Below are 27,623 nucleotides of genomic sequence, written 5' to 3'. Positions count from 1 at the left end.
ACTGGCCATTTGAGTAGAATTATAAGAATCAAAGTTCAAAGTAAAAAAAAAAAATCAACAGTGAAGATCTCTAGGCTAGATAAAATTCCTGGTGAATATAACACATATTTTTATTTTTTTTATTTTATTGGTGCATTGTAGTCATACATCTTAATGGGATATAAGATGGTGGAGACATACATGCACACATCACCCAATTAGCCCTTGTCCAATTCCCACCCCATTCCTCCCCCTACCTCCTTTTCATGCTTGGCTTTACGATTGACTTTGATATGTTTGTTAAAGTCCTTTAGAGAATTTCCCTCTTCTCCCTCTCATCCTCATATTTTAAAAAAGAGTTAGGAACAATCCTTTCCAAAGTCTTTCAAAAAATCAAAAAGAGGCAAACAATTATTAACTCATCCTATGAGGCCAGGATTAGTCTCATACCAAAACCAGAATCAGTCTCTTTAAGAAATAAAAACTAAGGAACAATTTTCTTGGTTCATATAACTGTGAAAATTCTCAACAAAATACTCATGCACCAAATTAAGGAGCATCTTAAAAGAATCCCAAAACAAAGGTTTATTCCCAGAATTCAAATTTGATTCTGCATACAAAGTTCAAACAACATAAAACACCACACCAACAAAGAGCCTTATCGTCTTTGTAGCAGAAAAATGTTTACCAAAAATCACCTTTCAGGCAAGAAACATTCAGCAAGCTAGGATAGAAGCTACTACATATAATGAAGAACATAAATGGAAACCCCCAGTAAAATTAACAAATGGCATGATTCAAAAAAAAAAATAGGAAACACATAGGGCAGACCTTATTTTAACACAAAGTAATAGGTAAAAGAATGGGCTAAATGACCTCAAGGAAGTCCCAACTCAGCAGAGAAAACTACAGTAGGCTACAAAGCTGGAGAATAAAGAACTTTAGAATCTATATTTAATATTCTGAGCATACTGAGTCAAGTATTTGGACCATCACAATGAAAATTGGTGGGGCCAGCCCCTATGGCTTGGCTGGGTTCAAGAAACATAAAACCTCTTGGAGAAGGCACTGCCTTTAGGAAGACTCTTCATGACACTTATACCCTAGTGGTAAGTATTCTCATATCCAATTCTGACCACAGATTATATATAATATTTATAAAGATATATGGAGTTCATTCATGGATATAATGAGTTTCAATAGATAATTTGGTGATAACAAAACTGGGAAGAGAAGCAAAATAAGAAGTCATCAGGCTAGCCGGGCGTGGTGGCGCACGCTTGTAATCCCCGCGCTTGGGAGGCTGAGACAGGAGGCTCACCCGGGTTCAAAGCCAGCCTCAGCTACTCAGTGGCGCTTCCAGCAACTTAGTGAGACCCTGTTTCCAAATAAAATATAAAAAGAGGTCTGGGAGTATATCCCAGAGGTAGAAAGCCTCTGGGTTCTACCCCCAGTCCCCCCCCCAAAAAAAAGAAATCAGGCTAAAGTTCAGCTCTATGCTTTGCTAAAAATTTCTAAGTGTTGACACTACCCAGTATTACTATTCCCTTAATCAGGTATCTTCCTCGCTCTAAGTGGTTTGACTTTCACAATCTTCACTTAACTTTTTGCAGTAGTTACCTATGCCTCCAGTTCAGAACCCTGAAACCAGAGATAAGAATACAAAGGACTCAATTGGGTGTGATAGCACATGCCTGTAATTCCAGTGCTTAGGAGGTTGAGCAGAAAGATTGCAGATTCAAAGCCAGCCTCAGCAACCTAGTGAGGTCCTATGCAACTTAGTGAGACCCTGTTTCAAAATAAAAAATAAAACAGATCTGGGAGTGTATCTCAGAGCTAGTACCCCTTTGGGTTCAATCCTCCGTACCACACACACACACACAAAAAAAAAAAAAAGGGAAGAAGGGGAAATAGAAAACAGGGCTCAAATATCTGAACCCTACACAGACCCTTACTACTGATCTTCACTCTGTCCTTGCTTACTGTTTATTTTGTGTTTTCATGGCTTTCCTTCTACACACAATTTACTCTTCAGCATGGATTAAAACACTTCTGTTTTGAAATGTGATTAATAACTTTCACCCACTTTGACTGTCTTTACCACTCCAAATTCTAACATACAACTCAGAACTGTGGTCTCCCAACATTGACTTGAGTGAGCAACACATGATAAAGCAACGATCCTCAATATTCTCTGAACAAAGGCTCTATTCTTAGCATCCATGATCCACCAAAGTAAGATAAATAAGAGGGGAATACCTATGGAATATTGACAGTAGTACAGGAAAAGGGAATAAAGAACAGAAAGAAAGGCCTGAGGGGCACTGGTTGCAGACAGACTTGTAATGGAGCCCTGGCACATTCAGGATCATCTTGAGCTGCCAGCTGCTAAGGTTGGACAACCACTGGCCTTGGCCCATGTCCTGCATCCTTACAATTCTCTATGGCCTGTGGAGAAAAGGGATGTGAAAAATAATATATATTGGATTTTGTCAAATGTTATTTATGGATCTACTAAGATGAGTATGTGATTTTCCTCCTAGTTCTATTTATGTGATGAATTGCATTTTTCAAGGTTTGCATCTTGAACCAGTTTTGTATTTCTGGAATGGAACAAATTTGGTCATGGTATAATTTTTTTTCTTGTGGTTTTGAATATAAACCACTAATATTTTATTAAGCATTTTTGTTACCTGTGTTCAAGGATGTTGTCTACAATTTCCTTTTCTTGTATTTCTATTCAGCTTTGGCATTACGGTGACATAATACTGAATTCAAAGAATGAGTTTGAAAACATTTCATCTGTCTCCATTTCGTGGAATAATTTGAGATTATTTGGCTTAGTGCTTCTTTAAAAGTTCTACAGAATTTAGTTGGGAATCCATCTGTTTCTGGAGTCTTCTTTGTTGGAAGGTTCAATATTGCTATTTCAGTCTCTTTTCTTATTCCTGCTCCAAGTTTTCTATATCTTCTTGATTTAATGTAGGTAGGCTATATGTGTCTAGAACACTATTAATTTCTTCTAGGTATTTTAGCTTACTGGAGTATAAATTTTCAAAATAATTTCTAATGATTCTCTGGATTTCCATGCCAGCTATAGTTATATTTTCCTTTTTTCTGTTACTTTAGATATTTGATTAATTCTCTCTTTCTTTTGGGAAAATCTAATGTTCATCCAAGAAAGACAAGTAGATTTGTCATAGCAATAATGAAAGAAAATGAGAAAATGGTATCCAAAGATTTCTCATCTGAAAATGTTCAATAAGTGTTCAAACTCTTGTAAGAATTTAAATACTTGGAAGACACAAGGAGTTTCCTAAAAATAATAGTTTTTTATTACTATATTGTAAGTTACTTAAACATACTCATTTATGTCAAATAAGGGAACTGGTCCCAATTCTCTTACCACATGTGGAAAACATTGCTTTCACTCTGCCCACCAGGCCATTGGCTCTTCATTGGACAGTTTGGGCTATGCTTTCCATTTACTTATCTATTTTGGAGGCAGACAAAAAGAGATTCTACTCAGGCAGAGCAATAAATTCCAAACATCAGCGTGTGAAACTGAATGGTGGTCACTCCATTCTTGTTCAGGGCTTTGGCACCTATGTGCCTAAAAAGGTAACAACACAAGTCTTGAGGTTAAGGGCTCAAAGGAAAGTAGACCTAGAATGAATGTAATCTGACCTGGCTTCTCAAATCGACCAGGGTCTGGCTGACCACAGGCGTGTGCTTCATTCTTTGTGCTACATCGGTATTGCTGTGCTACATGAAAGAGAGAGATAGCCTGAGTTCTCGGTACTCTCTCATCCTCTGAGCACCTATTGACAGTATTAGGCACTGAGATTTTCTTGTTTCAACCTGCTTCCCAGCTAAAAGAGGCAATTTAGGAGTCAAGGTCACTGCCCGATAATTAGTGAAAGAAAGCCTTTTTGCATATATATGTTGGCCTTTTGTATTTCTTCTTTTGAGAAGAGTTTGTGGACATAATTTGCCAATTTTTTTGTGTGGGGGACTGAAGGTTGAGCCCAAGGGCATTCTACCTCTGAGCTACACCCCCAGCCCCATTTTATTCAAACACAATGGGACAGATGCTCCTCTCAAATAAAAGTAAGCCAAAGAATTTGGAAGAAATTTTGTACATAAATATTGTCCTCAGATCACAAAATTATGTATCAAAGAATTTATTCTATGAACTTTAATTCCTAGATTCTTTACTATGAGTCTATGACACAACGTGTCAACAGTTGGGGCAAATTTTCTTGAAGGACAGGGAAGGACCCACAATATAGTTAAAATTTCACCTGGTTAATATCTGAGTCCTCTTAAACCTTATGAGAGTCAGGGCTGACACCAGAAGAGGGTGGCAGAACTTTGCACCTAGTTCATTGAAGTTTCATTGCTTAAAACGAGGCTCTAAATTCCTAAATTGAGGAGAAAAGAGATGTTTGATTTTTCTTTTCATAGTTTGGCATATGCATTTTAAATCTTTATCCAGTGTAATAGGCAGGAACATAATTTAAAATTTTATATAGGTTACAGTATTTCTAAAGGAAGGAAATTATTGATTTAAAGTCTGACATCCAGATAAGTACTCCCTTATAGGATGGGCATAATTCCTCATAGATAAATCTCTATTCTTTGCATGTACCTCTTTACTAGTATTGTCTAGTTACATCATGCAGAGAAAGACTCCTTTAAATTCTCAATATAGAAAAAAGAACCTTTGTTCTGATTATAATCTGAGTTCAGCACATCCTTCTAATATATTACTGATCCCGAGGTGTTAGCAGAGCCCATTGATGCCAATGTAAACTATTGATCGTCTGGAATTGAAGAAGTTTCTAGATTGCCCTGCTCTTGATATAGAGTATAAAAGACATAGAAAAATGTGGGTGGACCCATCACTCCAAATGCTAAATTAACCCAGGAAATTGGGAGAAATTGGTTCTTGAGAAGGTCACCCTTTGTGGCTGCAGTTATTCTGGATCATATGGATTTCTAAATACTACTTTTTTTTTTGTTTCTCTAGGTTCCCAGGAGTGATGTTATAGTGGTTACTGAATTGGCTACAGAAGCCAGATTTTGTCTTATCAATTCTGCTCATTTCTACAAAAATAAGGAGGAGGTAGGACAGGCCATTTGAAGCAATATTGCCAATGTCATGATGAAGAGGGAAGACATATTCTACACTTCAGACACTTCAAAGGTATTGTAAACATGGTGTGCAGGTATGCAAATTTATGAATTGTAGTGATTCAAAGTGACATTTAAATGCTGAGATCAGTAGATGGTGGATTTTTCTGATTGGACCATCTTTAATTCACAAATGTTTGCATATTAAATTAAACTTGAAGTGTCTGTTTAATCCACTTGTCCAGTTTTGATTGGGTTATTTGTTTTGTTAGTGCTGAGTTTCTTGAGTTCTCTGTATATTCTAGACATTAGTCCTCTATTGGAGGAGTAGGTGGCAAAATTTTTTCCCATTCTGTGGGCTCTCTGTTGAGGTTCCTGACAGTTTCCTTTGCTGTACAGAAGCTCTTCAATTTAATACAATCACATGTATTGACCCGCCTTTTAGTTTCGTGTGCCTTTAGAGTCTTGTTGTGAAAGTTTTGACCTGTGCCTATGTATTGCAGAATTGGGCCTATGCCTTCTTCAAGGAGCCTCAGGGTCTCTGTTCTAATTTCAAATTCTTTGATCCATCTTGAATTGACTCTTGTGCAGGTGAGAAAGTGGGTTTTTTTATGCATATGGTTAACCAGTTTTGCCAATACCATTTGTTGAACAGGCTAATTTGGTGTCCTCCAACACACTCTTAGAAACCTAGAGAAGCAACCAAAAGTGGTATTTAGGGAATTATAATAAGAGAAGTAACTCACAGTGAGCAAAGCGGAAAACTCACTAGAATAGAATGGATGTTGTACTTCAATGTGGTCCTCATCTTATTTGTATAACTAGAGACCATTTACTTTTATTTTAAATCCCTGCTCTTTTGTAAAACTTATGAAATTATTCAATGAACAATTTTGAAGGTCATATGCAGAAGCCATGATCCCAGTAGAATTATCTTTTTCCCCATCTTGGGTTAGTAAACCCCAAGGAGATTTTTTTCAGGTGTTTCCTAGCTAGTATCAATAGTTTTTTTTTTCTTGCAAAAACCTCTTCAGACACAGGAAACCCAGTGACCATTGGCATTAAAAGAATTCAAGAATGTCTCACATTCAGTGAGTTTGTAGAAGAGCTCACAGGACTCAGGATATAGCTAAATTTATGTTAAACTTTTATAATATGGTAATATTATAACTTAAGAAAATTAATGAAGAGAAACAATGTAGACAAACTAGACATAGAAGAAATATAGTGCAATGTTCTGTGAGTCTTCTCCAGATAAAATCTCATGCAGAATTCTAAATTTCCACTGCAACAAATTTTTAAAACACATGCAAAGTGTTTTTAACAATAAAAACTATTGAGATAACTTCCTAATATTTTCACTTGTACTCATTAAATTGGCCCCTAGGGCATGTTCCTTAAAGTAATGGAAACCAGTAAAACATAATGTTCCTAAATGATCTCTTTAAGTTTCTAAAATGGAAATAATAGAGCAAACTTGGGCCAGGATGTCCAATGCATACCATATTGAAAGACACTGGATTTCTTTCATGCACGCTGGGAAATAGAGCAAGATAATGTTTCCTGTAGAAAGTGGCTTTTTGTACATCCAGAAGGAGAGTTGCTCCTTGGGATGCGGGCCATAGATGCAGACAGGCAAGCTCATGCTATTGGTACCTCTGTTGCTAGAGTCCTAGTGGTGACTGGATGGAACTGAGGGCACTGTGAAAGGTTGTGTGTTGCTCTTCCAAACAGGTGCCAGTGGACAAAACGTCCTGAGGAAGAGAGGTACTGCTTGGCAAAGTATCTTTAGTATGCTGGTGCTCTTTGTTCATCCTCTAACCACTGGATCTTCCTGTATGCACTTCTCAAGAAAGCCTGTGCCTCATAGGCCTTCTCCAGGTATTTTCTGTGATCTCCTGGGACACTTTCCCACTACAGACCATAATTGGGCTGAGGGTATGACTGCAGGACAATAAAAAGACTGTTTGCTCTTTGTGCAAATAGTTTGAGAACATCCACCATATACATATATTTTATTTGGAAACAGGGTCTCACTAAGTTGCCGAGGGCCTCACTAAGTAGCTGAGGCTGGCTTTGAACCTGCACAATCCTCCTGTCTCAGCCTCCCAAGCAGGGATTACAAGCCTGTGCCACCCCAGCTTTTTTTTTTTTTTTTTTTTTTGAAACAGGGTCTCTTGATCCAGCGCAGCTGGCTCTGAACCTGCGCGATCCTCCTGTCTCTGCCTTCCAAGCACGGGGATTACAAGCATGTGCTAACTAACTTGATTTTTATTTTAATCATTGTCTTTTACAGGATTTCACAAGAGTTTGCCTGGAGTTGCAGAGTAGACATTGGACATTGAGTTTTTCAGCAATGCTGGAACTATTCCTTGCAGGTAGCTTTTTATTAAAATCTTAACATATTTTGCAGACAGTATAATTTCTAGTTCCATATGAAAGTATTAGGTTATGTGTATTATTTCCTCCATTTCCTGCTTCTGTTACCTCTTTTTTATGTTTCAGGGGCACCATGCCCTTGCCCCTTTACTTCAATGCATGCTACTAGAAGAAATAAAGACTTGGCAGCAGGTTTGATTTTTCTATTTTTTACTTATAAAGCCTTGAGGTTTAATGAGAACTTGAAGGTCAAAGTAAATCAGAGGGTAATTGAAAGTATCCTATTACACTAGGAATAAAATATTATGCCAGTAAGCAAACATCAGTATTATAGCAGGAATTTATATTAACTCATAAATGACCCTCACGTTATCAAACTATATATATACGTATATATTTTTTTTTTTTGCAGAACTCAGCTCTATTTTGTTTTTATTTTGAAACAGGACCACTCTAAGTTGCAGAGGGCCTAAGTAGCTGTGAACCTGTGATTCTCCTGTCTTAGCCTCCCAAGAACAAGGATTACAAGCATGCATCGCCATGCCTGGCTTTTATATACTTGTATTGGTGCAATGTAATGATACATCATAGATTCAGTATAATACAAAGTGTAATAAAATACATGCACAGCCGGGCGTGGTGGCACACGCTTGTAATCCCCGCGCTTGGGAGGCAGAGACAGGAGGATCTCAGAGATTCAAAGCCAGCCGCACTGGCTTAAGAGACCCTGTTTCCAAATAAAAAATATAAAATAGGTCTGGGAGTGTAGCCCGGAAGTAGAAAGGTTTCCAGGAACACCAGCACCACCAAAACAAACAAACAAACAGACAAAAAAAAAATACATGCACACATCATTTTGTGTATTTCTTTCTGTAAAACCACCACCACCTCCTCAAACGATAAATTCTAAACACCTCTTCTGTGGATAAAAAACTGTTATTCTTTTTTAAGGGAACATTTCCTCTTACAAGCAACCATGGAAAAGATCAGAAGTTTATTATTAACTACTAGTATAATATCAAAATAATATCTTATACTAAGCATTATACAAAAAAAAAAGAAACTGGCCATCTGTCACCTTGCCTTTATGTATTAGTTCTTCGTATACTTACTGATGTATTAATTTTAGAAAAAATTATATGAGTAGAATGTAGCAAAAAAAAAGTATAAAATGCTTTCCATGAACAAAAGTAGGGAGAGCAAAAATAAAGAATAAAGAGAGCAGCTTCACTCTCAAAAAATAAATAAATAAGTAAATAAATAAACAATAAATAAAATACTGTTATTCATCATTCCACCATGTCCAGAAACAAACCATCATGCTAATAGCTCAGCCCCCCAAGTACCTGTATTAAAAGAATGCACCACTGTCCAAGAAGAATATTTTTAAAAGAACTGGCTCCTCTTCTTACACTGGACATTGTCCTGGTGTGCTGTGAGGTCTTAAATTGCCTTGGCTATTTTCACCCAGCCTAAAAACGATGAAAACACACAGAAGGAAGAACCAGGAACAGAATCTCCTACCACTAGGGGGCAATGCTCACCTTTCTCTTCCCCTAGGCTTTTTGTTATGGGAATAAACATTCCTAAGAAGGTTAAACCCATAAGATAGTTTGTGAGGTGTTTTGCCAGGTTGTATCCTAGCAAAAGCAACTACAGATGTTAAATATATCTCCTTACAACCCTTCCTCTCACTACATTTTCCACATGACCAAGAGCATTCAGAATCTTGAGAAAGTGCTGAGTCACACCCTACAAGAAGCCTCTTAAGCCATAATATTAAACAATAATAATAATACAGGAAGGAATTCCTAAGAGACTGTGATGTTGACAGAGCCTCAGTATTTTTCTTCACTCATGGGGAGTCATGGTCAATTTTCCAAGATCTGGGAAAGGATATTGGTGGTTATTTTAATTATTTTCAAAAAAAGAAAGTAACATTCAAATTTCTTATGTTTTCTATGATACACAAAGATTTGTGGCAAATAATCCCTAGTGCCTATAGAAATTGTGTCACAAATGAAATGTTGCTACTTTTATGTACTACGTAATTTATTTTTTGCACCATACATGTGGCATGGAATTCAGTGTTTACTGTACCAGTATTGGGAATGGCCTAGGAAGATTTGAGAAAGCTCTGATTACTAATATATTTCAAAAATTGGGTGAGGGGCAGATCTGTGAAAGGACTTGGTTTCTGCCTAGAAGCAGGCAACTATTCCAATGTAAATTAACCTAGCTAAAGGTAAAATTAGCAAGTCTATAGGAGAGGGGAACTAGGACTTCCTCATTCTACAGACAGGTTTACATAATAATTGGATAATCTAGCTGGGATGGGAGGAGGGGGTTGACCTTCCTGAAAGAAGACAACTGGGTGGAGACTAAGAGTTCCGCGGGAAAGTAAGGGTAGGTACCTTACAGGGACTTTTACTCCGTCAGAATTACCTGAAACAAGATGGAGGGTGCCGTGTATAAAAAGCCTGTTTTGTGTTTTGTGCTTCGGTGATTTCGTTCGAAGCACCCCCTTATGTTACCCCTGGGTGTCATGAAGCTGTAACTGTCTTCTGTATTTCTACCTTTTAATAAACTCTTTAAAATCTTCAGCAAGAGTCCGGGCTATTGCATACTTATCCTTAGCTGAGGATAAGAACCCGCAGTTTTTGTGGGTTTTCTTGGTTTTTTGGGGGGAATTATTCCCAGGGGTCTAACAAAGATCCCTGGGGACAGTTTCCCAAACTGTAACATCTGGACTGAGAGTAAAGCACTGTCTCTCTCTAACCCACTGAGACTTACAATCTGCTCTCAAACTCTCAGGAATGATATTGAAGTTAGGCTTTATCCCTTCCCAGGAGGACAGAGCAAGCTGTTTATGAGTGATAATCACAGCCTTCCTAAAAGGTTTCCTTCAAAGTTCATGAGTATATAAGATCAATTCCTCTGCTTTAAGAAAAGGAATTGGGAAATTTCTTGACACCACCTGCAGACCAAGATTGTACCTTGCTGGGTAGCTTTTGTCAATAGAGGATTAAAGAGGAAGAAATTACCTACAATTTTAAATCCTGATTTTCTTTTTCTTTTTTTTTTTTTGAAGCTTAAATTTTTATTTATTTATTTATTTATTATTATTTTTTATTGGTGCACTGTATTCATACATCATAGTAGGATACATACTTTTGTAGACATACATGCACACTTTTCCCAGTCAGCCCCCACCCAATCCCCACCCCATTCTCTCCCTATCCCTCCCTCCCATGCTTGGCTTAGTAGTTGACATCTAGTATTATGGCAATTTATCTAAAATTAAAAATGATAATCTCACATAACAGTTTCATTTGTCTGATACCAAGCTTTTGATGACTTAAAGATAACATTTCAATATTTCTTTTTGCTTTCTTTCTTACCAGAGAATATTTTTTTCTATTTTTTTAGGTGAAACTATCATATATTTATATATTTATTTTTCAGAAAAAAATCTATCCTAATATGGAATATGGACTCTAGGTACCCAAAACGATCTTGAAAAAGAACAAAGCTAGAATATATATATTTTCTGATTTCAAACCATATAAAGCTACAATAATTGAAACAGTGTAGTACTATTCTAAAGGCAGATATATAAACCATTGGAGTTAAATAAAAGCCTAGAGCTAAATTCTTCCCTATATTGTCAAGTTATTTTTGACAAGGTTTCCACGAACATTTGGTGGTGGAAATAAAAATCTTTTAACTAAGTATTGTTAAAAAATAATAATTACATGGAAAAGAATAAAATTGGACCCTTACCTAATCCCATATACAAATATTAACTCAAAATAGATAAAAGACCTAAATATAAATCTTAAGACTATAAACTTTTAGGAGAAAATCTGGGTCATTAAACCTCACAACATTGAAATTGGCAGTGATTTCTTGGTTATGATTTCAATGGCACAGGCAACAGAGGAGTATACAAACTCCCTAAAAAAAAAAAAATTGTATATCCAAAGACAATGTAAACAGAGTTAACAGTTACTAATAGAATGGGATAAAATATTTCCAAATGCTATATCTGAAGGTATATTAATATTCCAACTAGAAATCCTAAAAATTAACAACAATAAAGGCAAACAATACAATTTAGAGATAAGTAAAAGACTAACATAAGTAATGAATCTCCACAGATAACCAATCTTAGTTGACTGTTGGATGGAAACTCTTGTTTCTCTGGTTCTGGAGTGTGTTACCTATTTCTTCTTTGTAGTTAATCTCTTTGAGTATTTTCTCTAGCGCTGGTTTTGAAGACATAAATTCCTTCAGTTTCTGTTTGTCATGGAAGCTTCTTATTTCTCCATCTAATTTGACAGAAAGTTTTGCTGGGTAGGAAATTTTTGGCTGGAAGTTGTTTTCTTTCAGAATTGGGAATATGTTACTCCAAGCCCTTCTGGCTCTCATGACTTGGTTTGGGAAGTCTGGAGTGATTCTAATTGGTTTGCCTCTGAATGTAACTTGGCCCTTTGCTTTTGTTGCCTTTAAGATTCTCTGCTTGGCTTCCACATTGGTCATTTTGACAATTATGTGGCGTGGGGATCCTCTTCTCTGATCCTGTCTAAAGGGAGTTCTATAAGTTTCCTGGACCTTTGTATCAACCTCTTGCTCTATGTTTGGAAAATTTTCTGCTATTACTTCCTTGAAGAGATTGTTGATCCCTTTGGTTTCACTTTCTTTTCCCTCCTCTATTCCAATAATTCTTAGGTTAGCTCTCTTAAAATGGGCCCATATTTCTTCAATATCAGATTCCTGCTGTCGGATATTTTTTTCTAGATTAGAAACTATGAGTTCATTTTTGGATTGCTCATCTTCTAAGAGCGAGATTCTGTTCTCCATGTGTTCTAATCGGTTGTTTGTGCTTTGAATTGAGGTCTTTACTTCATTAATTGCATCCTTTATCTCTTTTTGGCTCTCTCTGAGTTCTTTTCGAAGCACCTCTATTATTTCTACAGTTATTTTCCTGATTTGATCTTCTAGAAATCTGATTTTCTGTTTTATCGGGTTCTGATGTTGTGGGATTGTGGGCATTAATTGCTCCAGTATTATTCCTCTTTCCCATGATTTTGGATGTTTGTGCCTTCTCTGGGTTCTTCCCTTGGGTCACTATGACTTCCCTTAAGGTGTTCTGGATCTCGAGTCAGTAGTATCTCAGACCCCACTACTCCTTTACTGGGTTTTATCACAGAGTCTCCGACCCAGAGAGTCGATAGAGGCTGCTTTAGACTGTGGGGAGTGCCAGGTTGCACGTTCTCCTATGGTGTGATATCTCTGCCACCGCCCCTCCCCCACTGGGTCAAGTCCCAGGGATTTCTCCTCTGTGGCCCGCAATTTGACTCACTGTTCTTGCGTACGCAGATGTAGCTGTACTGGCCTCGCTGAATTCGCTGCTGCTGCCGCCGGTAGCAATATGGCGCCGCTGCTACACCCTCGGCTGTGGGGCTGGCGTTTTTCTTCTTGATTTTGATTTCTACTCTGAATCCCTGCAGCGTGTGCTGAGCTCGGCCACTGGGAGCTGTAGATGCTCTCTGCGCAGAGAAATCTCGCCTAGCTGTTCCGCAGTGGCTCACCTCGGCTTGCTGTGGCCGTCTGGTGAATTCACCGCTGCTGCCGGCAGTATGGCGCTGCTGCCGTGTCTGCCGCGTCCTCGGGCGCGAGGCCGGTGTATATCCTCTGTGGCTCTGTTCTCAGTCCGCTTTCTCTCTGGAGCCTGGTGATTTTTTGTTTCACTGGTGATGGTGTTTTCTGGCTATGAAAGGCGCTGATTTTGTGGTAATGGAGATTTGTTGTTAGCGGGGCTCTTAAGCCCGGCTTTTCTCGGTCGCCATCTTCCCGGAAGTCCAAGAGCAAATCTGTAATCCCAGTACTTGAGAGTCTGAGACAGGAGGATCGCGGTTCATGGCCAGCTTCAGCTACTTAGTGAGGCCCTTTGCAACTCAGTGAGACCCGGATTCAACATAAAGAATAAAAACTAGGGCTGGGGGTGTAGCTCGGAGATAGAATGCCCTTGGGTTACATCCTGATTTTCTTAATTTGGAGCTTATTTGTTGCTTTAGTCAGCTGACTATCTACAGATCTTATAATGTTAATTCACTCCATGCAAGTGGTTTCCACAGGAGAATTTTAGTTTTTTTTCCCTGCATAATATTTTGTTCACATCACTCTATAAACTAAAATTATAAAAGATTCATAAAATTTTATTCTATCAGTATGTCCTGATTGACAAAAGTATTCTCAAACATATTGTGATTAAAGTTGTTTTCAATGTATCTTTTACAAAAAATACTCAGAATGACTCTCAGCTCTGGCATTGTGAAAAACTATTTGAAAACTTCTTTCCGTAAATATAATTATCAAAGAACATTTGACAGATTTTTCCAAGCAGAGACATGATTAATCTCCCTTTCCTCAACCTCCCCACAGCTGATTTCCCCTGATCCTTTCAGGCTGGTTCCCTTTCACCTCTCTGGAAACCTTCCCACAAGGGGTTCTCATTGCCCACTCTCCTGGAGCTCTGATTCTCCTGCTGCTGGAAGGAAGCTTTTGGGATGCTGATGACTTTCCCAGATGTGCCTCACCTACCACACAACATGTTGCATTTTCTCATTCCTCAATGGGTAAAAGAAACCCTACATAATAAATGCATACTACCTACTACTTCTATTGAGACTGATAATTCTATCCATCCCTTCTCATAAACATCTATACACTGGTATCTATACACTGGTAGTCATCATCTCTCAGCACTTGTCCACATCATTCAGGCCAAATCAGTTTTCGGTAATACAAGGGGAAAAAAAAAGAGTAGGCAAGAATTATTTAACCAAAACTTTATTTTTTTAAGAAAGAGTGATGAAAATCTGGTACATTCTGTTCTAGATTGGTAGACTTGGCTGTAGTAGAATATGAGTTGCTGAAATCATCAATTGATCAGAAGCGATGTGTCCAATCAGTGGCATCTACAATCTCTCTCCCATTACAATCCACACATGGCAACTTCTTGGGCAAAGTCATGACGAAGGTCTCCATATCAATATTCATCATAAAATGGATAATTAGGATGCTCAATAAGACTAAAATAAGAAAGAGAAATGCGTGACACAGGCTGAGTAACTCCATTTCTACAATGTAAAGAGTTGATATTTATGGAGGTGCCATTAGGGAAGAGTCAATCACTTTATTTCCTGAGTGGTCGTATAATCTTTCATTCCCACTTTCATGAACATGGCTTTGTAGAAATTATTTTAAAATTATTATTAAGTGATTTAGATTATATTCTATTGTCTAGAACACAGAGAAAAAAGAATGTGTATGCATTCCTCTTCCATTGCTATGTCTTTTAATCTACCAAAGAAAAGAAATCCTTCCTTATTTTTAGTTCATTCAGTTCATTTTTATTTGAAACTAAAATGAATCAAGGCCACATATTTACCAAATGTACTGACAACTTGGCAGAAAAAGAGTAATATTCTGTTCAGAAAGCATAAGCTAGTTGTGCCATGTTCAGTATAAGGCACGTTCAGAAATTAATCGCCACAAAAATATTTTTATTTATTGTATTTATTTATTGCATTTTAATTGCTAGAAATTTCAATTATTTTTCATTTATTTACAGAACATCATATAGAAGATATTGTGTTAGACTTCAGTATCAAAAGAACATTATTTATAACATAGACTTCCAGGTCAAAGGGACATACCATATAATCTGAGGGTCTCTATATTTTGTCTTGTTAAGACAAAACATAGAGTAAAAAATAACTTTGCTCATTAAAATGTCTTATATGCAGCAAAAATTACTGATTTATTACAACTCTTTGTTTCTTGAAATTAAATACTTACCTTGTCAATCATTTTCTCTATATTAAAAATATATTATCAGTGATAACAACTATATTACCAGTGATAACAATCTATCACATTTTGAGCATGTATAATCATGTTTTTCTAACTCTCTTTCTCTCTTTTAAACATTGTTCCATTTACATATATTTATATTATGAGATTAAATTTTTATAGGCAGATGATTATATATGTATATATATATATAATTTTCTAACCTTTTTGCCTATAGAAGGTTTAAGTATACCTCTATAACTTCTATAGATATATATGCATATATGTTTTTATTTATCCTCATTTAAAATATATTTCCCTTGTCAGAATCTGTAGTCATAAACTATGAAGAAAGTGTAGAAAGAGTAAAAATAAGCCAGGCGTGGTGGCGCACGCTTGTAATCCCAGCATTTGGGAGGCTGAGACAGGAGGATTGCGGTTCGAGGACAGCCTCAGCTACTTAGTGAGGCCCTTTGCAACTCAGTGAGACTGTTTCAAAGTAAAGAACAAAAAATAGGGCAGGGAGTGAAGCTTGGAGGTCAAATGCCCCTGGGTTCCATCTCCAGACATGCAAAAAAAAAAAAAAGAATAAAAAGAAGTTAGAGTTATCCAAAGATATTTATTATAGATTACTATAATTTTTTCAGCAATAAGGATTTTTTCTTCACACTCTGTCCCTTCCATCAATTTTAAATCTCTATCTCAAAAACATCTTTGTCCTTTGCATTAAGATGTCCATATTTCAGAACTCAAAACTAAATATTCTATTAGCCACCTCAATGGCAGCCTTTACTGCAGCAAATGTAGTGCTATCATTCTGAACAAACCTGCACTGAAAAAGAAGGGAAAGACTTAAAATTAAAATGACCTGAGACCACACATTTAACAGAATTACTTACTGATGAGCAGGAAGGTATCGAAGATTTCTGTCCAGGCCATCTATGACTTTCATATCTTCTGAAGTCAACTGGAATTCAAAAACCTGTCACACAGTAGAAAATGTTTAATATATTTAGGATGCCTACTACCAATTTTGAAAAGTCCGATGAAATTATGTTGGATGGAGAAGACTCAATATTTAAAATATCTGGGAAATTTCACAAAGTTATTAAAGGCATCAGGCAAAACACTCAAGTGGTCAAAACACTCAAGCTGGTCCAACTCGGGCCCCTTTATAATTCCAACCTTGGTAGATCATTTCTCCCAGTTGTGGGACTAGATGTCCCATAAGGGCTAAGTCAGCAGATCTCCCACTATTGACAGTGTCATATTATTATTACCATCCATAAATGGGATGGTCTCACCTTCAAAGTTCCAGCAGAGCACCCTTTTTAGCCAGGGAGCACCCATCACAGGGCAAGACAATTTTTGGTGAGGTAATAACCTATTGACATAAAAGCATGAGAGAAATTGGCAGGATGTTGCTGGACATAAAATTCTTTCTCATGCTCTGACTTGGTGAATTGGAAACATTCAAATCCAACATAATGGGAAGACCCACAGAAAGTGACTCAGTCATTTACTATGATCATTGCCTCACCTGGTCTGACATATGAACTCTGAGTGGATAAAAATGTGTATGTAGAATGAGTATTCGGGAATGCAAAAGAAAACTACTGAGAGAATAAAATTCACCCAATCCAAATGCCTTGCGTCGATAAATAAGAAGATATCAATTGCAGAGGCCTTTGTAACTGTACTTGCCTGCCCTAAAGCTGAACCCAAATCTCTATGCTCTGTTCAATCCTGATTCTAAGTGAAAGTACTACTTCTTCTCTTGAAGAGATAGGAAAAAACACTTCTGAACACACTTTAAATCTTACATGCAGAGGAAATTCTAGCGGTATGGACCTGGAGCAAAAAATGTCCTTAGAGGTTAAGAAAAAAAAAGCACATATAAGAAAGATACTGTGTAGAAATCCTTATACTCACAGCCTCCTCATTACCTGAATGTTCTCTCTGATTTCCTTCTCCTTGAGGCTCTGGGCCAAGGGCACAACCCCACGCTGCAGCTGGTAACGAAGAGCAACTAAGGCTGGACTTCGCTTGTGCTTTTTTGCTATTTCACCAAGAACTGGATCAGCCAAGAGAACTGGGGAGCTCTGGTCCACCCTGGAAGACAGGGCAAAAATACCAAACTTTAGAGGCCAAGTATTCATTCAGGAGGCTTCCAAAGCTCACTAAGGTCAGTTCAGACAGCGCTAGACAAGGGGTCTTCAAATGTGGTTCATTAACCAGCTGTCATGGAGTCTTGTAAGATCTCAGAAATACAAATTCTCCCCTCACCCTGAGCCAGTTGAAGGCGATATCCAGAAAACTGAGTATTATAGTACTAAAACTAATTCATCAGCACAGGTGTTCTGGGTAACATAATTTTTACTCATTTTTTTTACCATTGTTTATCTCGTTGAGTGCCCAGAGCACCATAAGCAACCAGAATGATGTCATTGGTCTTGCAAAAATTCAGTAGTTTGCTCTGATTGAAATAGGGATGACATTCAATCTGCATATGGACAAGACAGAAAGGTATCAGATTACATCAAACACTAGTGTTAATAGAAAGAAGAAATGTCAAAAGCAAACAAAGTATAATGATTAAAAATGTGAAAACTACGTAAAATTGCATGTGAAATAAAAAGATGAACCTAAATTAGTTTTTGTTTTTTGTTTGTTTGTTTTTTTTGGTGGTACTGGGGGTGGAACCCAGAGGCTTTCTACCCCCGGGCTATACTCCCAGACCTATTTTATATTTTATTTGGAAACAGGGTCTCAATACGTTGCTGAGAGCCTCACTGTCTGAGCCTCACTGTCTCAGCCTCCCAAGCGCGGGGATTACAAGTGTGCACCACCACGCCTGGCTTCTAAATTCGTTTTTTTCTTAAAAAATAAATTAATATATCTGCCATAACCATGATCAACAAAAATAAAACTTTCCTAGAATAAACCAGCTCTGTTAAGATATGGCAAGTTTTCATTCTAGGATAAGATTATAAGATTTCTTTGAAAGTTGGCCTAGAAATCAAGAATTTGGTCAAAGACTCATGAAAAATAGTATAAAAGATCAAGATACCAGTTTCATAGGTATTTTCCTGGTGATATTTATATAGATTTGTGCTTCAAAAGCAACTAAGATGTAAAATGAATTCTAACAAAGATTGTTTAAGAGTGAAAAGTTATGAATCCGGAGAAATAGATCTTCAAAAGAAAGAGAAAGAGTAAAAATATTTATAACTGGTGATGGAGACCATTACTTATCTCCTTTATCAGACTATTCATAATTAAAAAGAAGATATTAAGCTTTACTCTGTCTTTTAGGAATAATTACAAATTATACTAACATGAGGAGTAAATTTGTTTTCACAATAAAATGGTAACAAAATAAAAAGGATAGTTTAAAAATGTGTGTACAAATTGCAATGAAGCATCTTTACTTAAAAATTATTGATGGATAAGTCAACTATTTTGTGATGATTTGTCTTAAAATGGGACTCCATGTTAAAAATTATCAGTCAATGAGCAACTAGTCATTTCAAATGAGGAAAATATCTACTCACAAAAAAAGACCTGTCTATGAGACTACTATGCCACATGACCAGAACTAACATCATTAATAGTGGGACAACCTGTCATTCCATGACACTTACTGGCATCAATTTGTAAAACAGAGAACACAAAGGAAATTTTCTGAACAAAATTTTGATGCTTAATGTACAGTAAATTTAAGTTTACTCCTATGATACAGAAAATCAGAATGGAAAAACAAGTAAACTGATAACCACAAAACAGTAATCTGGCAAGTTCAGAATATTTTTTTTGGGGGGTGGTACTGGGGTTCTTGGAAGCCCTTCTACCTCCGGGCTACACTCCCAGACCTATTTTTACATTTTTATTTGGAAACAGGGTCTCCTAAGCCAGCGTGCGCAGCTGGCTTCGAACCTGCGTGATCCTCCTGTCTCTGCCTCCCAAGCATGGGGATTACAAGCGTGCGCCACCACGCCTGGCAAGTTCAGAATATTTAAAAATCATGGTTTGATATCATTGGGGAAAGAATTGTGTAACCAATCTGGGTTAAAAGGGCTTAAGAAACAATAGAAAGTAATGTGTGTCACAGATGGATCTTAGAAAAAGAGGAGTGCTATGCAAGACATTTCAGAAAAACAATGAGACATTTGAATATAGACTGGATTCATATAATGTAAGGAAATCATTTCTTTACATGTCATAATGGTAATGTTAACAGGTAATAGTGTTTTTATTCCTAGGAGATATAATCTAAAGCCTCTAACGGTGAAAGGACTTGTCTACAATTTACTTTGGAAAGGTTCTGTGAATTTTCACACCTATGTCTGTATACACATATACCCATATAAATCAGTACCAGTCAGTATAACAAAATGTCAACACATTTGGTTAAGGTTGGAAAATATGGATTTTCTGCATCATGTTCTCAATGATTTTTAGTGTTTGACAATTTTCATGATAAAAATTTGAGGTAAGTCTAGCCAGATGTGGTGGCGCACACTTGTAATCTATCCCAGTACTCGTGAGACAGAAAGACCATAGGTTCACCACTAATTTTAGCTACTTAGTGAGGCCCTCTGCAATTTAGTGAAACCCTGTTTCAAAATAAAGAGTAAAATAAATAGGGCTGGGGGTGTATCTCAGAGGTAGAGTGCCCCTGGGTTAAATCTCCAGAACTGCAAAAAAAAAAAAAATTGGAATAAGTCTAATATTTAAACTTAATTAACTTACTTGGAAAAGGGAGATAAAAGGAGACATAAAGCATGTAACAACTGAATAAATACCACATATGTCTATAAAGTTACCAATTCCAATCTCAAAAACATGTATAGAGAGGAGAGGGGAAAGGAGCGAGTGGGACTCAAAGTGCTCCAAGAGATGTCTGCATATATACCTATCCCTCTATGCCTCAGTGCAGTATGATATATAATTACAATGCACCACAGGACAGTATATGAAAACTGCACTAAGATTTAACATATATGTTTGGATGGTATGGCATTAATTATGTCACTTAAAGACAAAATTTATGGATATTGTAAGGTGCATTTTCTTATCAAAGCTTCTTATTCTATGATGCAACCTACCCTGCAGGTTGGACCTTAGATTCTTTTGTTCCCCAAAGGTAAGATGAACTGGGGGAAAGACAAATGGATACCTACCAGTACTACAGAAATAATGATGTAAGAAAGTGATGGAGATGAGGCTGAGGTGCTCACCTGGTTGCAGACAGGCTTGTGCTTGAGTCCAGGCTTGTTCAAGATCATCTCCAGTTGCCTGCGGTTAAAGTTGGACACCCCAATTGACCTGGCCAGTCCTGCATCCTTACATTTCTCCATGGCCTGGGGAGGAAGTGGATGTCAAGTGTCTTTGTACAACTGATTATGTCATTACAAATGCAAGGTTGAACCGTTAAAAGGAATGCCATGAAGAAGTAATAATAAAACTAGGGTGGTGGCACAAACTTCTAATCGTAGTGCTTGTGAGGCTGAGACAGAGGTGTTGCAGGTTCAAAGTCAGCCACAAGAACATAGCTGGGCTCTCAACAACTTAGTGAGAACCTGTTTCCAAATGAAAATTTAAAAATAGTACTGGAATTGCAGCTCTGAGATAGAATATTCCTGGGTTCAATAATCAGCATGACAAATGAAAGAGGTAAAAAGAAGAAAGAAAGAAAGAAAGAAAGAAAGAAAGAAAGAAAGAAAGAAAGAAAGAAAGAAAGAAAGAAAGAAAGGGAGAAGGAAGAGAAGAAAGGAAGGAAGAAAAATAATTTAAAATAATTACATGTGTCGGGCGTGGTGGCACACACTTGTAATCCCAGCGCTTGGGAGGTGGAGACAGGAGGATCGCACAGGTTCGAAGCCAACCTCAGCTACTTAGTGAGGCTCTCAGCAACTTAGTGAGACCCTGTTTCCAAATAAAGTATAAAATAGGTCTGGGAGTATAGTCCGGAGGTAGAAAGCCTCTGGGTTCCACCCCCAGTACCACAAAAAGAAATTACAAAAAAGAGAACAAATGACAAGGATCATAGGAAAAGAGGACAATAATGGCCAAAAAAGGAATTCCTATGTCCTAACTACAAGATAGGAGAGAACTGCATCTGGGGTCAAAAGTTTCTTATCTCCATTTTTCTCAATATTCTCTTGTAATTTACATTTTCCTGTAGTTTTTCTTACAATCAAATAATGCATGACTATCTACCACTGGAGAAAAACACCCTGTAGAGTCATGAATTTCTAGATCCCAGGGCGCATATCCCATTCTTGTACGTGGACACATGAACTGAATCCTTTTCCATTGGATTCCCCTAAGGTCTCTCCTTCAAGCACTCACCTCCCATACAACACAGAGATCCACTGAGTCTATAATTAATTTTCCATGTTCGTCTGTTGGAACAAGGTCCTCCCCTGGCTGGAAGATAAACAGTCATGATAGCAATATTGTCAAATTATGTTAACACCCATAACAATGCTCATTATGTATAACAGGGGCCATAACACTTAAACACCCATGAAATAAGTAAAGTACTACTTTATTTACCTCTAGGTACAATTTTTTTTCATGTGGGATGTATAATGAATGTATAGTAGAAGCTTAATTGTTAAAGACATCCATGAAACTGATGGTCATGCTGACAGCTAAAGTTAAATAAGATTGATGATGCAAATTACCTACCTTCAGTGCTATTGGGTAATGAATAAGATACAGGTCAACATAATCCAAACCAACTTTTTTCAATGATTTTTTCAAGGCAGGTTCAACCAGTTCTGGTCGATGGGAATTACACCAAAGCTATGGAGGTTGAATAATATGTTGGGTTAGTTAGTTACCTAAATTTGGGGATTTGATTCACTTAATATTGAAACATTTTTCTACTACTTAGGAACTGATGATCATTCACTTAATATTGAAAAATTTTTCTACTACCTAGGAACTGATGATCATTCACTTAATATTGAAACATTTTTCTACTACTTAGGAACTGATGATCACAGTAAGAAATATCCTTGTTAGTCTTGGGTTTCTTTTCATCTGACCTATCCATGTGGACTAGATTCTATTTGAAGTTATTGATAGTCAATCAATTGAATGGTTTGGTAGAAATTGCTCAAGAGATATATTTTTCATTTTCTCAAGGAGTACAATATTGAATCTCTTAATTCTGTCTCACAGAGGGTAAAGACTTATTGCAAGTCCAATTATTACATCTACTCATTTCCTTACAGAAGAATTAGCATTCCTTAATTGATATAACTGAAGGAAAACATATATTGAAAATCTTAATATGTGAAGATACAAATCAAGGCATTTTATCTGTATGTTAATTTCAAAGAAGTTTCTTATACTTTTCTCTCATAAAAATGAACATAAAAGTAGATACTGATAGTATAAAGAATTTTAGAAAATAACTCTCTACATAAGGATACCAAATTATGATCATAGTTGTATTTGATTCTATACTCCACACTAAATCACACCGATTTGAGCTGAAGATCAGAAAAGTAGACGTACAATAAAGTCATGAATCATAAGCTGGGAGCATAAATGAATAATCTCTTTCTGATTTTAATACAGAATCTTATACATTAATTATATGTGGATAAATATATCCATAAGCATATTTTATCAACTACTAATCTAGTAATAAAATTTTTGCTACTTCTCTTTACATTTCATTTAGATGTATTAGTGAAGGTACACAAAACCTTGGAAGTGTAGAACATGTCCTCTCTCTTCACTGTGCCATCTGCAATCTTGCTTTGAATGGCCTGACCCACCTCCTCTTCTACTTGGTACACATACGCAGAATCAATATGGCGGAATCCAGCATCTATAGCTAACTTGGTGCCTTCCAATACCAAACTCTTAGGCACCTAGAGGAGCAAAGGAAAAGGAATATCAGGGAAATCGTGTTAAGAGAAGTAACTCACAGTGGACAATTCACTAGACTACGAGGAATGCTGCACTTCAATGTGGTCCTCACAATATTTAATTATATGGCAAAAGAGCCTTTTGCGGGTCTGGGGATGGAACCCAGGGGCATTCTACCTCCGAGCCCTATTTTTTATTCTTTATTTTGAAACAGGGTCTTACTAAGTTACAGAGGGCCTCACTAAATAGCTGAAGGTGTCCGTGAACCATGATCCTCTGGCCTTTTCTATACTTTTAATTCCCAATTTTCTCTTCTGTGACTCTTAAGGAAATATCAAAAAGCAATTTTGAAGTTCACAGGCACACGCCTTGACCCCAGCAGAATGGTCTTTTCCCCGTGCCTTGGGTTAGATCTTCACTTCAGGTCGTAAATCCGAGGAGAATTTGTTTATGTCGTTCCTAGTTAGTAACAAGAACTGTTGTTGCAGAAACATCTTCAGACACGAGAAAACCCAGTAATCATTGGCATCAGAGGAAGCCAGGAATGCCCTAGGTCCAGTGAGTTTGTAGAAGAATTCACAGAACTCAGTATATAGTAAAATTGATGTTAAACTTTTATAATGTGGTCACAGTAAAAATAAGAAAGAGAAATGGTGTAAACAAACTAGGTATAGGAGAAATATGGTACAAATTTCTATGAGTCTTCTATAGATGAAATTACATAGAGGATTCTAGATTCTCCCTGAAATGAATTTTTAAAACACCTGCAAAAATGCTTTCTACAATGAAAACAATCGAGATAACTCCCTGATATTTTCACTGGTGTTTATTAAGTTGGCCATTAGGGCATGTTCCTTAAAGGATGGAAACCAGTAAACATGATGTCCCTGAAAAATGTCTTTCAGTTCCTAAAAACCTAACTATGATAAAGAAGAAATTATATGGGCCAGAATGTCAGATGTATGCTATACTAACAGACACTGGGTTCCTCTCGTGCACACTGGGAACTTGGGCAAGATAATGTTACCTCTATAAATCTGCTTTTTGTACGTCCACCAGGACAGTTGCTCCTTGGAATGCTGGTCATAGAAGCAAACTTAGCAAGCTCATGCTGTTGGTATCATTGCTATTAGGGCCCTAGTGGCGACTGGATGCAACTAAGGTCACTGTGGAAAGGTTGTACGTTGCTCATAAAGACAGCTCCCACTGGACAGAATGTCCTGAGGGAGAGAGGTACTGCTTGGCAAAGGACCTTGAATATGCTGGTGATGTAAGTTCAGCCTCTTACCACTGCATCTTCCCATATGCATTTCTCAAGAAAGTCTTGGTCTCATATGCCATCTCCAGGTATCTTTCCCCCCCCCCTGGACACTTTCTCACTAAACCACTCTAAACCACTCCTCCTAAACCTCTAACCTCTAAACCTCGCTCTAAACCACTCCTCCAGCCACAACTGGACCAAGCTCATGACTGCATGATACATAAAGAATTTCTATTCTTTGCACAAACAGTTTGAGTACATCCACCGTCCTTTGGAGGAAATACTAGCAAATCAAAGTTAATTATGAAATACTAACAAGTTAAAGTTCCCAGATTCCAGTCAGAGTCAAGATACAACAGGCCCCTGGAAAGATAGCAATATGCTCTGCCAACTTTTTGCAACGCAGTCATTATTTTTGTAAGAGAGAACTAAATTCTGGCAGCAATATATGTAAACTCAAAGGATATAAATGTGTAAATAATAAAGTATTTTCACCATGTAATGGATTACTCATGTGTCAGCCTCTATAACCAAATCTCTTTCTTTTAGGGAGATCTGAACATTAGAAATTATTATCCTCTCTACCCAATTTGGATAATGGTTTGAAAGTTCATTTGTTATGAAAAAAAGAATAAATCAAACAAACTTTTTCCCCTTCATAATTAAAAGCTTCGAAGCTTTCTTCTTCTATGAAATTATAAGGAACCCTAAACTAGGTCTTATCATCGTGTCCTTAAACCAAACCTGACATTCTTAAGTATATGGGCACTCAGAGTTTTACCACTGTACGCACGTGTGTGTGTGTGTGTGTGTGTGTGCGCGCGCGCGCATATGTGTTTTACTGGGATTGAATCCAGCAACATCCTCGCTGTAAACCACTCCTCCAGCCATATTTTATTTTTTAGACGCGTTGACACTTGTTGCTGAGAGCCTTGCTAAATTGCTGAGTCTGGCTTGGAAACTTCAATCTTCCCGTCTTATCCTCTGAAATGCTGGGATTACACGTGTGTCCCACAATACTGTACTTCAGTGGAATCCTTAATTCTTCCCAGCCTTTTATGCCATCTTACTCTACCAAGTGAAGGAGTCCAACTGTATCTTCACAATCTCTGGATATCACCTTAATCTTTCATACAAAAAGAGTAAGTAGGAGTTTTAGGCTCATGAAACTAGTTCCTTGTCACAGAGTTAAACAATACAATGATTATATTAAATATAAATTTCATGGCAATCTAGTGAGCTTGGCACCTCACTCACTTCTTTCAGTGAACTGTCTATACCATCACCCTTTAAATCCAACATGGAGCCAGGCGTGGCAGCACACGCTTAGAATCCCAGCATCTGTGAAGCTGAGACTGGAAGACGGTGGTTCGCGGACAGCCTCGGCTACTTAGTGAGACCCTGTTTCAAATAAAGATTTAAAAAATAGGGCAGGAGGTGTAGCTTGAAAGTCAAATGCCCCTGGGTTCCATCCCCAGAGCCACACACACACACAAAAAATCAATCAATCAATCAATTCAACATGTAGAGTTGGCATGGTGGCAGACACTTGTAATCTCAGCATTTGGGAGGCTGAGACAGGAGGATCGCGGTTCGATGGCAGCCTCAGCTATTTAGTGAGGCGCTTTGCAACTCAGTGAGACCCTGTTTCAGAATAAAACTTGGGTAGAATGCCCCTGGGTTCCATCCCCAGTTTTAAAAAAATCCAACATGTAAAAAGAGGGGCAAGAAAATATACATGTTCTAATTACATCTAACTTTTGCCTATCATCGTGCTAGGATCTGCAATTTCTCCCAGTTGAGAGTAGAGCCTGGGGAGTTCTGCACCTCTCAGAGACAGTATTTATTCTGAGATGCTACCAGCAAGATGGGCATACTCTCCATTATTTATTTTATGCTTCTCCTCTCTGGTACATTGAACACAAAGCGTTTTCTGGATTTTACTTTCGTGGAAGGAAGAAACGTTTCACAGATTATACAAATGAGCAGAGGAAATGCTCCCATCCCAATAACATCAGAGTAAAGAAGCTGACAGACATGGTTCTTGTCTGCTCGTTTTCATCCAAGTAAAAACGCTGACGATCATTCTTCTTGTCTGCTGACTTTACTCTTTTTATCCAAGCTGGGAAAGAGACTGAAATAGGAGAAAAGGGAGCACTGCCCAAAATAATCAACAGGATACCATGAGAGCAGCTCTAATGCAATACAGAGTCTAACCATCTTCTCTCTTATACCTGGAAAAGGTCTTTGCAATACAGAGTCTAACCATCTTCTCTCTTGTACCTGGAAAAGGTCTTGCCTAAAGCAATTGAGAAGTGTGTCACAAACCCCAGAGTCACCCTTGAATCCCATGTCAGATCCCAGTCTAAGGTTTCCTGTTTTAGAATCCCCAAACCCAGCATCTTTAATATTACCTCCTTGGGTATATAGGTGCCGTAGCCCAGTGCAGGAATGAGGTGCCCATCATTCAGTTGCACATACTGCTGTTTGGAAGCCATCGTCTTGTTACTCTTCGGCCTGAGCAGATTCTGCTTCTCCCTTGACTTCCCATTGCTTAAGAACAGCAGGAAATTCACACCCCACATGCCTGTCCAATGATTAACCACTGGCATGGGGGAGGAGTGCGATTAAAACAGTGTTACACAATTGGGAAGAGAGCTGGAAGCAGTTCGCTTGTTTTAATGAATGAAAATGCCACGAAAGTTACTACATAGTGAAAAATAAACCATTACTTTTTCTAAATTTTCTCTTTAGTCTATTGCAAAAGATTGATGAAACTGTTTTGAGAATTGGCCAGACTGGAAACCTTCAGATTTCTATTTTTTTGTTGTTGTTTTGATATTGTCTTATGATAATGATCCTTCTGTATCACACACTATTTGAAAGAATGAACTATCTTATAACACACATACACACACACACACACATACATACATACACATACACACACACTCACACTCACACACTGAAATAAAAAAGATGACTATTGAGAATTTTCAAATGTTGCTCCTCGAAGTAGAATCAAAAGTTTAAATTGAAGAAGTTAGCATTTCTCCCAATTTCAAAGGAAACATGTTTTCCATGTCTTCTTATTTCGATTTGTGTTAAAAATGTT

At 37.5% G+C, this 27,623-nt stretch overlaps 1 protein-coding gene across 1 annotated transcript; it reads right to left on the bottom strand.

Annotated features, from left to right (window-relative positions):
• Window positions 1–3,504: 3,504 nt before the first annotated feature.
• On the bottom strand, window positions 3,505–27,006 carry LOC308277829 (aldo-keto reductase family 1 member C1-like; the record flags this gene model as incomplete). The annotated part of the gene is made up of 9 exons (XM_080717221.1): window positions 3,505–3,592; window positions 16,254–16,336; window positions 17,301–17,466; window positions 17,748–17,857; window positions 20,595–20,717; window positions 21,709–21,786; window positions 22,051–22,167; window positions 23,082–23,249; window positions 26,923–27,006. The coding sequence occupies 9 exons, from the start codon at window positions 27,004–27,006 to the stop codon at window positions 3,505–3,507; spliced, it is 1,017 nt and encodes a 338-aa protein (XP_080573347.1).
• Between the last annotated feature and the right edge of the window lie 617 nt (window positions 27,007–27,623).

Source organism: Muscardinus avellanarius (assembly GCF_963383645.1).
Source record: "Muscardinus avellanarius genome assembly, chromosome: 20".
Lineage (NCBI taxonomy): Eukaryota > Metazoa > Chordata > Mammalia > Rodentia > Gliridae > Muscardinus > Muscardinus avellanarius.
Note: the sequence above shows the minus strand (reverse complement) of the source record. Positions and strands in the feature narration are given on the sequence as shown.